Source organism: Bombina bombina, chromosome 3, assembly GCF_027579735.1.
Source record: "Bombina bombina isolate aBomBom1 chromosome 3, aBomBom1.pri, whole genome shotgun sequence".
In the NCBI taxonomy this organism is placed as follows: Eukaryota; Metazoa; Chordata; class Amphibia; order Anura; family Bombinatoridae; genus Bombina; species Bombina bombina.
In genome coordinates this window covers 863,592,148-863,604,675 of record NC_069501.1, presented here as the reverse complement: position 1 = coordinate 863,604,675, position 12,528 = coordinate 863,592,148, and the positions used below count along the sequence as shown (strand labels likewise).

Here is a 12,528-nt window from a genome sequence, read left to right as displayed (position 1 = left end):
CCCCCCCTCCCCCTCTCTCTCTCCCCCCTCTCTCTCTCTCTCTCTCTCTCTCTCCCTCTCTCTCTCCCTTCCCCCTCTCTCTCTCTCCCCTCCCTCCCTCCACTCTCTCCATCCCCCTCCCCTCTCCTCTTCCTCTCTCTCTCTCTCTCTCTCTCTCTCACTCCCCCTCCCCTCTTTCTCTCACTCCCCCTCCCTTCTCTCTCTCACTCCCCCTCTCTCTCTCCCTCCCCCTCTTTTGATCTCTCTGTCCCCTTTCTTTTGCTCTCCCTCCCCCTCTCTTTTGCTGTCTCTCCCCCTCTCTTTTGCTCCCTCTCTTGTGCTCTCTTTATCTCCCCTCTTGATCTCTCTCTCCCGTCTTGATCTCTCTCTCACCTCTCTTATCTTTTCCCTACCCCCTCTCTCCCCTCTTTTGAGCTGTTTTGAGCTCTCAGACTGCACAGCCTTTCACGGCCCGCCTGGCCCTGCCCCCTTCAAGCTTGGTCACGCCCCCTCCACAGCCCTCACGCTCGGCCACGCCCACTTCTGCTCGCACTGCAGAGACTTAGGGACTGTAAGGCCAGGTGTGTTTGTCCTCATGCTATCTCTACTGCGCATGACAGCTTCGGACAAACACACTTCTGGCCTTTTATAGTATAGGATATGTTTGGCACTTGTTTCATTAGTAGCATTAGTTTGCTATTCAATAGTTTGCCATTATTATAGTTTAATTATTGCTGATTGCATGCTTCTATATATTGTATTATTGGTTTACTATTCTTATCAAATTCACTTACAACTGGTTTTATCATATTATACAAAGGGCTTGGGAGATTTGCTAATAAAATGTGTTTGTTCTACATTGTTGGAGTATAAATAAAATCTCACATGATATATTTTATAGGGACCACTAACCCTAACAATTGCAAAGTTTATTCCTAGAAAAGTAAAATGGTAATATATTTGATATAATAACGAACAAATCACATACCTCCTCTGGACAGCTTAGCAGCAAAAGGCACATTTCTAGTGGGAAATTCATTTTTGTATTTTGAAGGGTTTTGTTTGCATTGTATAGGTCTTGGCACTTCAAAGGCTTCATCTTCTAATGGTGAGCTGTCAAAATCACTGTCATCAAAATCTGAGATCTGAGTTTTATAGAAACAACAACAAAAAATACCATTACTTGCCTTTATTGACACAACAGCTAAATACTGAAAACCATACTGAGTGACACTTCCACTGATTTTGTTATTCTGTGGTATACCCCACTGTTTATAATACCTAAACACCTTGTAGCAAAAGTTTAAAGAAGCTAAGATCCCTCATTAATTGTACAGGTGGCCCTTGGTTTACGCCGGTACAATTTGCGCCGTTTCAGAATAATAACCTTTTATTTCAGTCATGTGACTGCTATTGAAAAGCAGAAAGCGAGTAGGTGGAGCTGTCCGCTTGATTTGCAGCAAAGTTATGCAACTTAACAGACTGAAATTGATCTGTGTACACAAAGCAGACATTAGCTACCAAGCAACAAGATCTAGCAGGCACTTCCCTATTATCTTCCTGTCCAGCTGCTTGAGGTGAGGGTGCCTAACTGCTTATTAATCACTGCAGATTGAAATGCATAGAATAGGTGCAGACCCAATATTATCTAACATGCTAACAATACAAAGAACTGATTGCTTAAAAATGCAAGTAAAAAAACGTTTTTGTTCATTAAACTTAGTTTGATGATGATGCAGTCTGTTGTGTGATTATTTAATTAGGTGCTGTTAGCAAATGTTTTTGTTCATTAAACTTAGTTTGATGATGATACAATCTATATTATTAGGTTTATAATGCTGTTTAGCATTTAAAGTCTTCATTTCAAAGCTTTAAAAATAATGTATTAGGTGTTACCTATGACAATTGTGAGAGGGGCCTGGAACCTAACTCCCTCACTTCCCATTGACTTACATTATAAACTGGGTTTCAATTTACAACAATTCCTCCTGGAACCTAACCACGGCGTAAACTGAGAGCTACCTGTATTTGAAATGAAGACAATGAAGACATTTGATAGGGAGAAGCCTGTGGCCACAAACAATATAAAACAATGCTCTTTAAAAAGGTCAATATACTGAAAAAAATTAGATGATTTTTTTTTTTTTTAGAGATAATGCCACAGGGGCTAATCACATACAGGTGTGTTAGTGCTAAAATGACCATGCTCTAACTAATAAGGGCATCTAATTTGTCCACCATAATGGCCCTTTACTTCAGTTAGATGTTTTATCAATATATTACTAGCTAATAATACTCTCTTATGTGATGGTCCTCGATAATTATCAGATAAAGTATCAAATATAGAGTCCAATATCAATTTCACAACAAGATGATGAATAACTAAGAATCCAATTCATCATATGTGCAACTGTAGACAGAAGACACTTTGCCATTTTTATAAGATTCATTCCAAATAATTTAAGTCTGAAAAATGTTTGATTAAAATTGTAATATATCTAAAATTACAGAGTTAAAGAGCATTAAGTATTACCTAGACCTTTACTGTTTTAAATTACCCAAAACATGATTGGTATACAGGGAGTGCAGAATTATTAGGCAAGTTGTATTTTTGAGGATTAATTTTATTATTGAACAACAACCATGTTCTCAATGAACCCAAAAAACTCATTAATATCAAAGATGAATAGTTTTGGAAGTAGTTTTTAGTTTGTTTTTAGCTATAGCTATTTTAGGGGGATATCTGTGTGTGCAGGTGACTATTACTGTGCATAATTATTAGGCAACTTAACAAAAAACAAATATATACCCATTTCAATTATTTATTTTTACCAGTGAAACCAATATAACATCTCAACATTCACAAATATACATTTCTGACATTCAAAAACAAAACAAAAACAAATCAGTGACCAATATAGCCACCTTTCTTTGCAAGGACACTCAAAAGCCTGCCATCCATGGATTCTGTCAGTGTTTTGATCTGTTAACCATCAACATTGCGTGCAGCAGCAACCACAGCCTCCCAGACACTGTTCAGAGAGGTGTACTGTTTTCCCTCCTCGTAAATCTCACATTTGATGATGGACCACAGGTTCTCAATGGGGTTCAGATCAGGTGAACAAGGAGGCCATGTCATTAGATTTTCTTCTATTATACCCTTTCTTCCCAGCCACGCTGTGGAGTACTTGGACGCGTGTGATGGAGCATTGTCCTGCATGAAAATCATGTTTTTCTTGAAGGATGCAGACTTCTTCCTGTACCACTGCTTGAAGAAGGTGTCTTCCAGAAACTGGCAGTAGGACTGGGAGTTGAGCTTGACTCCATCCTCAACCCGAAAAGGCCCCACAAGCTCATCTTTGATGATACCAGCCCAAACCAGTACTCCACCTCCACCTTGCTGGCGTCTGAGTCGGACTGGAGCTCTCTGCCCTTTACCAATCCAGCCACGGGCCCATCCATCTGGCCCATCAAGACTCACTCTCATTTCATCAGTCCATAAAACCTTAGAAAAATCAGTTTTGAGATATTTCTTGGCCCAGTTTTGACGTTTCAGCTTGTGTGTCTTGTTCAGTGGTGGTCGTCTTTCAGCCTTTCTTACCTTGGCCATGTTTCTGAGTACTGCACACCTTGTGCTTTTGGGCACTCCAGTGATGTTGCAGCTCTGAAATATGGCCAAACTGGTGGCAAGTGGCATCTTGGCAGCTGCACGCTTGACTTTTCTCAGTTCATGGGCAGTTATTTTGCGCCTTGGTTTTTCCACACGCTTCTTGCGACCCTGTTGACTATTTTGAATGAAACGCTTGATTGTTCGATGATCACGCTTCAAAAGCTTTGCAATTTTAAGAGTGCTGCATCCCTCTGCAAGATATCTCACTATTTTTGACTTTTCTGAGCCTGTCAAGTCCTTCTTTTGACCCATTTTGCCAAAGGAAAGGAAGTTGCCTAATAATTATGCACACCTGATATAGGGTGTTGATGTCATTAGACCACACCCCTTCTCATTACAGAGATGCACATCACCTAATATGCTTAATTGGTAGTAGGCTTTCGAGCCTATAAAGCTTGGAGTAAGACAACATGCATAAAGAGGATGATGTGGTCAAAATACTAATTTGCCTAATAATTCTGCACTCCCTGTATTATAATGTGTTATATTGGACAAATAATTAAGTTATTGGTTTTGTGAGAATTGTTAGCTATGTTTTGATTATCAGAAACATAATCTTATACAAAATAACACTATCATTGTGTGGTATATAGCATGGTGTTGAGCTCTGATTATCATTAAAAAAGACACCCTAATACAAAACTACATGCGCTAATTCATTAAATCATACGATTTGTGTGTTACTGGTCCTAGCTATGGGGTTTCACTCTTGCAACAGGATTAAACAAATAGGTAAAAATCACACCCAGGAGCCTTCAAAATCCAAGCACAACACGAAAGCAGGAAAAGTCGGACACACTTGCAACCACACAGCAAGATTAAAATAAAAAATGGAAGAGTTAGTTAAACACTTATGTAATTTCCCTAGACACATACAAAAAAATAAATATATGATATATATATATATTAGTAAACAGAAGCTCTTACTGGATTTATTTTTAAACAAAAGGACAAAATACTTTATTGAACTCATCCCCACTAGTTATGATGAAGGGGATGTAAGCTCAATAAAGTATTCTTAACTTTTGACATTTCTAAGATAAGCACCCATGTGGTTGACCAATTGGAGTGCAGATTCTTTTTTCAGTATGTATGTATGTGTGTATATATATATATATATATATATATATATATATATATATATATATATATATATATATATACTGTGTATATATATATATATATATACTGTATATATATATATATATATATATATATATATATATATATATATACACACACACATATATATGTATAAATTTATATACAGGGAGTGCAGAATTATTAGGCAAGTTGTATTTTTGAGGATTAATTTTATTATTCAACAACAACCATGTTCTCAATGAACCCAAAAAACTCATTAATATCAAAGCTGAATAGTTTTGGAAGTAGTTTTTAGTTTGTTTTTAGTTATAGCTATTTTAGGGGGATATCTGTGTGTGAAGGTGACTATTACTGTGCATAATTATTAGGCAACTTAACAAAAAACAAATATATACCCATTTCAATTATTTATTTTTACCAGTGAAACCAATATAACATCTCAACATTCACAAATATACATTTCTGACATTCAAAAACAAAACAAAACAAATCAGTGACCAATATAGCCACCTTTCTTTGCAAGGACACTCAAAAGCCTGCCATCCATGGATTCTGTCAGTGTTTTGTTCCGTTCACCATCAACATTGTGTGCAGCAGCAACCACAGCCTCCCAGACACTGTTCAGAGAGGTGTACTGTTTTCCCTCCTTGTAAATCTCACATTTGATGATGGACCAAAGGTTCTCAATGGGGTTCAGATCAGGTGAACAAGGAGGCCATGTCATTAGATTTTCTTCTTTTATACCCTTTCTTGCCAGCCACGCTGTGGAGTACTTGGACGCGTGTGATGGAGCATTGTCCTGCATGAAAATCATGTTTTTCTTGAAGGATGCAGACTTCTTCCTGTACCACTGCTTGAAGAAGGTGTCTTCCAGAAACTGGCAGTAGGACTGGGAGTTGAGCTTGACTCCATCCTCAACCCGAAAAGGCCCCACAAGCTCATCTTTGATGATACCAGCCCAAAACAGGATTCCACCTCCACCTTGCTGGCGTCTGAGTCGGACTGGAGCTCTCTGCCCTTTACCAATCCAACCACGGGCCCATCCATCTGGCCCATCAAGACTCACTCTCATTTCATCAGTCCATAAAACCTTAGAAAAATCAGTCTTGAGATATTTCTTGGCCCAGTCTTGACGTTTCAGCTTGTGTGTCTTATTCAGTGGTGGTGTCTTTCAGCCTTTCTTACCTTGGTCATGTCTCTGAGTATTGCACACCTTGTGCTTTTGGGCACTCCAGTGATGTTGCAGCTCTTAAATATGGCCAAACTGGTGGCAAGTGGCATCTTGGCAGCTGCACGCTTGACTTTTCTCAGTTCATGGGCAGTTATTTTGCGCCTTGGTTTTTCCACACGCTTCTTGCGACCCTGTTGACTATTTTGAATGAAACGCTTGATTGTTCGATGATCACGCTTCAGAAGCTTTGCAAATTTAAGAGTGCTGCATCCCTCTGCAAGATATCTCACTATTTTTGACTTTTCTGAGCCTGTCAAGTCCTTCTTTTGACCCATTTTGCCAAAGGAAAGGAAGTTGCCTAATAATTATGCACACCTGATATAGGGTGTTGATGTCATTAGACCACACCCCTTCTCATTACAGAGATGCACATCACCTAATATGCTTAATTGGTAGTAGGCTTTCGAGCCTATACAGCTTGGAGTAAGACAACATGCATAAAGAGGATGATGTGGTCAAAATACTCATTTGCCTAATAATTCTGCACTCCCTGTACATACACACACACACACATATATCACACACACGTATATATATATATATATATATATATATACACATATATATATATATATATATATATATATATATATATATATATATACACACACCCACACACACACATAGATTGTGCTCATAAGTTTACATACCCTGGCAGAATATATTTCTTGGCCATTTTTCAGAGAATATGAATGATAACACAAAAACTTTTCTGGCTGAAGCTATTTATTATCAATCAACTGTGTTTACTCTTTTTAAATCATAATGACAACAGAAACTACCCAAATGACCCTGATCAAAAGTTTATATACCCTGGTGATTTTGGCCTGATAACATGCACATAAGTTGACACAAAGGGGTTTGAATGGCTATTAAAGGTAACCATCCTCACCTGTGATCTGTTTTCTTGCAATTAGTGTGTGTGTATAAAAGGTCAATGAGTTTCTGGACTCCTGACAGACCCTTGCATCTTTCATCCAGTGCTGCACTGACGATTATGCATTCTGAGTCATGGGGAAAGCAAAAGAATTGTCAAAGGATCTGCGGGAAAAGGTAGTTGAACTGTATTAAACAGGAAAGGGATATAAAAAGATATCCAAGGAATTTAGAATGCAAATCAGCAGTGTTCAAACTCTAATAAAGAAGTGGAAAATGAGGGGCTCTGTTGAAACCAAACCACGGTCAGGTAGACCAACTAAAATTTCAGCCACAACTGCCAGGAAAATTGTTTGGGATGCAAAGACAAACCCACAAATAACGTCAGGTGAAATACAGGACATGTGGTTTGGATGTTTCAAGATGCACAGTAAGGAGGCACTTGAAGAAAGATGGGCTGCATGGTCGAGTCACCAGAAGAAAGCCATTACTACGCAAATGCCACAAAGTATCCCGTTTACAATATGCCAAAGAGCACAGAGACAAGCCTCAAACCTTCTGGCACAAAGTCATTTGGAGTGATAAGACCAAAATTGAGCTTTTTGGCCACAACCATAATCGCTACATTTGGAGAGGAGTCAACAAGGCCTATGATGAAAGGTACACCATTCCTACTGTGAAACACAGAGGTGGATCGCTGATGTTTTTGGGATGTGTGAGCTACAAAGGAACAGGAAATTTGGTAAGAATTGATGGCAAGATGAATGCATTATGTTATCAAACAGAACGCCTAATTTTCCACTTCTTGATTAGAGTTTGAACACTGCTGATTTGCATTCTCAATTCCTTGGATATCTTTTTATATCCCTTTCCTGTTTTATACAGTTCAACTACCTTTTTCCCACAGATCCTTTGACAATTCTTTTTCTTTCCCCATGACTCAGAATCCAGCCACTTCAGTGCAGCACTGGATGAAAGATGCAAGGGTCTGTCAGGAGTCCAGAAACTCATTGACCTTTTATACACACACACTAATTACAAGCAAACAGATCACAGGTGAGGATGGTTACCTTTAATAGCCATTCAACCCCCTTTTTTTTCCCCAAATGAATTTTTATTGAACAGGTTTAACATACATAACAAGGACACACAAGTCCAACATGGAGACATAATGTTTAGTTCCTTCAGGTTACAGTTATAAGGTTACATACATGAAGTACATTATCAGCTGTGCATCTGTGGGACAATATATATATTCCCAGAAGTTGGGAAACATAAAGTCTGGCATTATCATCAGGCAGTCCGATAATCAAATAGCCTGTCTGTTTTTCTTTTTTGTTTGGTAAACAAGAGTGATAAACCATCAAAGTAGTATAAAACAAAAGGAAGAAAGAAGAAGAAAAATAGTGAAAGGGAAGACGTAAGGGAGAAAACAAAAAAAACTAAGAAGAATGGTGAAATGAGGAAGTCGCTCTAGTAATTTTAAACTATTGAGTGCCCTATATCTGTAAGTATCCTGGGTATCAAGATAGGAGGACCTATAGAGAGAGCAAGGGGGGGGGGGGGGGCAGGGAGCACTCGTACTTTGCTACTTTGGAATTTGCAGTGATTCCCAGTAAAAATTTTATGTTTAATAGCATATCGTGTCTATTCTGTTTAAGATAGGAGTATTCTTCCAATGAGATGAGTTCCTGGGTTCTAGTTGCCCACTCTTTAATAGTTGGGATAACATTAGTCTTCCATTTCGTGGCTATCAAGGACTTAGCGCCATTTATGCAAACCTGAAATAAAGAGATTCTAATTTTGCAGGGAAACTTGGGCCTACCGTTGAATAGCACAATCGTAGGAGTTAATTCTAGGGCAGAGTCATAGTGGGTGAAGGGTTTGCTCTAAGGAATCCCAAAAGGTTCGCAGACTGGGGCACGACCACCAAATATGCGACAAAGTACCCACACCCCCACATCCCCTCCAGTACTAAGCCGAGGCCTCTGGGTATATTAATCCCAATCTAAAAGGAGTCATATACCACCTCGAGAGAATCTTATAATTCATTTCAAGGATCTGAGGGGATGTTGAGGACTTGTGAGTAAATTCAAATAATTTATACCACTTTGCTGGTGTAAAGTCTATGTGCAACTCATCTTGCCAAGATTGGGTGAATGTTGGTAATGTTTTATACAGGCAGTCATCTATAATTCGTCTTGACAACACTAGAGTACCTCTCGATGAAGAGCCAGTCCTACAGAGTTTCTCAAATGGTGTTAGAGGGCGAACGAGTTGGGGTCTGTGGGGAGAAACATGTAGAAGATGCTGCAGTTGAGAATATTTCAACCAGCTAGAGAATGTGCCTTCCAATATGTCTGTCAATTCTTGCCTAGGTGTAAGCTTTCCTTGAGATAGGAAGTCAATCAATGGTGATGAGAACCCTAATTCTCTGTAGTGAATGTCGCCTAATGTAAGGTGTATGCCTAACAACAACTCTGTGTTCTGGAATACCGGGGTCATAGGGGAGTGTATTGAGGAGATACCCTTCACCTGTTTAACCAAGAGGTCCCAAGAGGAAAAAATGTGCCTATACAGAAGAGAGGATCTAGCTTTAAGGGGTCGGAATTTGTCTGGTAACCAACAAATTGGTCCAACTTGAGGTGTCTTTAAAATATGTGTGTCTAAGGAGATCCACGCTTTGTCCTGTGAGTCGGTATGCCAACTCAACACTCTCTGTAATGCGTTAGCCTGATAGTATCTATATATGTGGGGAGTCCCCAGCCCTCCTCTATTCTTGGATCTATAAAGAGTATGCCTAGCTACTCTTGGTCTCCGGTTTCCCCAAATAAACCCGTTGAGAATAGATTGTAGTTGGTGAAGAAAGGTAGAAGGGAGATGTATAGGCATGGTCTGTAGTAAATAGAGTATACAGGGCAATATGGTAATTTTTACAATTTGGTTTCTTCCCCACCAAGAAAAGTATTTAGTTTGCCAAGACTTGCAATCCCTCGCTATATCCTGCAGGAGCGGGGTATAATTTGATTTAAAGAGGGATGAGATTTTAGGTGTAATATTTACCCCTAGGTATTTGATTTGGTCACTACATAATTGATATGGGCAAATCTGGGCAAGGGCAAGGAATCCTTGCGGGCTCATGTTAATATATATAATATAAGACATTTGATTTTTGGTCACTGATCAGGAAGTGGGATAAATCCCCGAAACGCCTAAACTCCCCCAATACTGCCGGAAGGGAAGCAACTGGGTTTGTAAGGGATAATAGGATGTCATCCGCGTATAGGCTTATTTTATAATTGTTAGGACCAATTGGCACTCCAGCAATGTCTCTATTCGATCGGATATGAGCTGCGAGTGTTTCTATCGCAATGGCAAAAAGTAAAGGGGAGAGAGGGCACCCCTGTCGTGTACCATTACTTATAGTAAGGGGCTCTGAAAGTATACCGTTTACCCTGACCCTTGCAGTGGGGTTATTATATAAACTGAAAATCCTATTTATCATTTTATCTGCAAACCCTGAGCCAGTCAGAGTAGATCGCCGGTAGGCCCAACCCAGCCTATCAAACGTTTTCTCCGCGTCGGTTGAAACCAGGACCATCTCTAGATTTTCGGTAGTGGCATATTCGATCAGGTGGAGTGTTCTGATCGTATTGTCCCTGGCCTCCCGCGCGGAACAAAGCCTGCCTGATCAATGTGAACAAGTTGGGGCAGATATCTACTGATTCTAGTTGCCAGAATTTTGGCATATATCTTTGCGTCTGTATTTATCAATGAAATTGGCCTGTAGCTGCCTGGTTCAAGTGGAGATTTCCCTGTTTTATGTATAAGCGTGATGTGGGCCGATAGAAGATTCTTAGAAAAGAATCCATTCTCATCTATTGAATTAAAGAGTCTATTAAGATGTGACGTCAATATATGTTTAAAAGTTTTATAATATATGTTAGAAAAGCCGTCAGGCCCCGGGCTCTTCTGAGTCGGCAAGGATTCAATAGCCTTCAGTATTTCTAGGGAAGATATAGGTTCATCTAAACTGGCAGAGTCATCTTTTGTGAGTGTCGTCAAATCTGCCTCCCTAATGTACTCTTTTACATCTCTAAGTTCCTCAGTGGTGGTAATCGGAGGAAGGTTATATAGGTTCCGGTAATAGTCACGAAACAGAGGCAATGGATTTACTGTCTTGTACCTCTATGTGTTCAGCAGTGTAAAGTTTGTGGACATAGGAGTCAAGTGCTCTTTGCCGCAAAGCTCTTGCCAGAAGCCTACCAGCTTTATTCCCCTCTGAGAAGTAAAGTTTTTTTTTTTTTTAAAAAGGCATGTCTTTGGGCCTCCTTCTGTAAATGTGAGTTAAATTTTAGTCTTGCAAGTGTGAGGTCTCGGAGTATGTCGGGGTCTAAGGAGTTATGGAAGTGGGTCTGCTCCAAGTCAGATAGGGACTTCTCTAATGTATTGTATTCTGCTCTCTTACGCTTATTAAGAAGTGCTTTATGCTTAAAAAATATGCCCCTTATTACCGCCTTGTGCGCATCCCATAAGGTACTGGGTGAAATGGAGTCTGTCATGTTAATCCTAAAATATTCTAATAGTGCCGTTGAAATTTGTTCTGTAAGCCCGGGATCCTTAAAGGGACATTAAACACTAAATACATGCTAGATAGAATGATGCATTCAAAGAAAAGATTAGTCCATGACTAACATGTAGATGTATTTTTTAAAGTTTCATTAGTTGTTTAAAAAGTGACAAAATAAGTGTAAAGTTTTAGTGTCTATAAAACACTGGGAGCTGCCATGTTGTAACTTGTGTTACCTTCTCTGCTGTGGCCAATTAGGGCCAGTTATAAATAGGTCACTAGAGTGGGCAGCCAATGGTTGTTCTGGATTTAACAGTGTTCTGCACTTCCATTTCTAACAGGAACCGAAAAGCTCAAAATTTCAGAATGGAATTACAGGCAAAGAGGACAAAATAAATAATGAAAGTATATTGCAGAGTTGTTTTATTATATACAATTTATCATTTTATATTACCATCTCAAAGTGTTTAATGTCCCTTTAAGAAAAGTTTCGTCTAACCTCCAACAGTACTGGGAGAGCGGGGCTGAGGGCCAATTAATGTTTAATATGGTGATGGAGTGGTCTGACCAAGGAGTTGGGGAAATTGCGGTGGAGTCAACCAGGTGTAGACTGAGTTGATTTATAAAAATGTAATCAATTCTAGACCAAGATTTGTTTAGGTGGGAAAAGAATGAAAACTCATTTTTTTGGGGATGTTGTAATCTCCAGGCATCAACCAGTGAGTGTGCTGCTAGATTATTATTAATACTTTGTAATGCGGATGCTGGTATGCCACTACGACCACTTTTAGGCAGAAGGGGAAGCCCAATCTATATGGTATTTGTAACGTCTGTAAATGCTGGGTTAGAAATCTGGCCTCTCTCCGTTTTGCTAGTGTAAGAGGGCTGATATCTGCGTATACTTGTAGTTGTTTGTCCTCAAAGCAGATTGTTTGTTTTTTCCGGGCTGCAGCGAAGATAATTTCTTTATCTTTGAAGAGTTGAAATTTCAGGATCACATCCCTTGGTGGATCTGTAGGTTTCTGGAGTGGTCGAAGTGCCCGGTCCAATGGGATATGTGGGGAATCATTTTCACCAATGATGCATTGAAACAACTTT

General features: G+C 39.4%; 1 protein-coding gene across 1 annotated transcript in view; it reads right to left on the bottom strand.

The window, feature by feature from the left end:
- The window catches only part of DZIP1 (DAZ interacting zinc finger protein 1), a 281,110-nt gene that overhangs the window by 18,912 nt on the left and 249,670 nt on the right, over positions 1-12,528 (bottom strand). Inside the window, exon 18 of the mRNA XM_053707838.1 lies at positions 968-1,124. Coding sequence (XP_053563813.1) covers positions 968-1,124 — 157 coding nt within the window. The remainder of the gene's footprint in view (positions 1-967; positions 1,125-12,528) is intronic.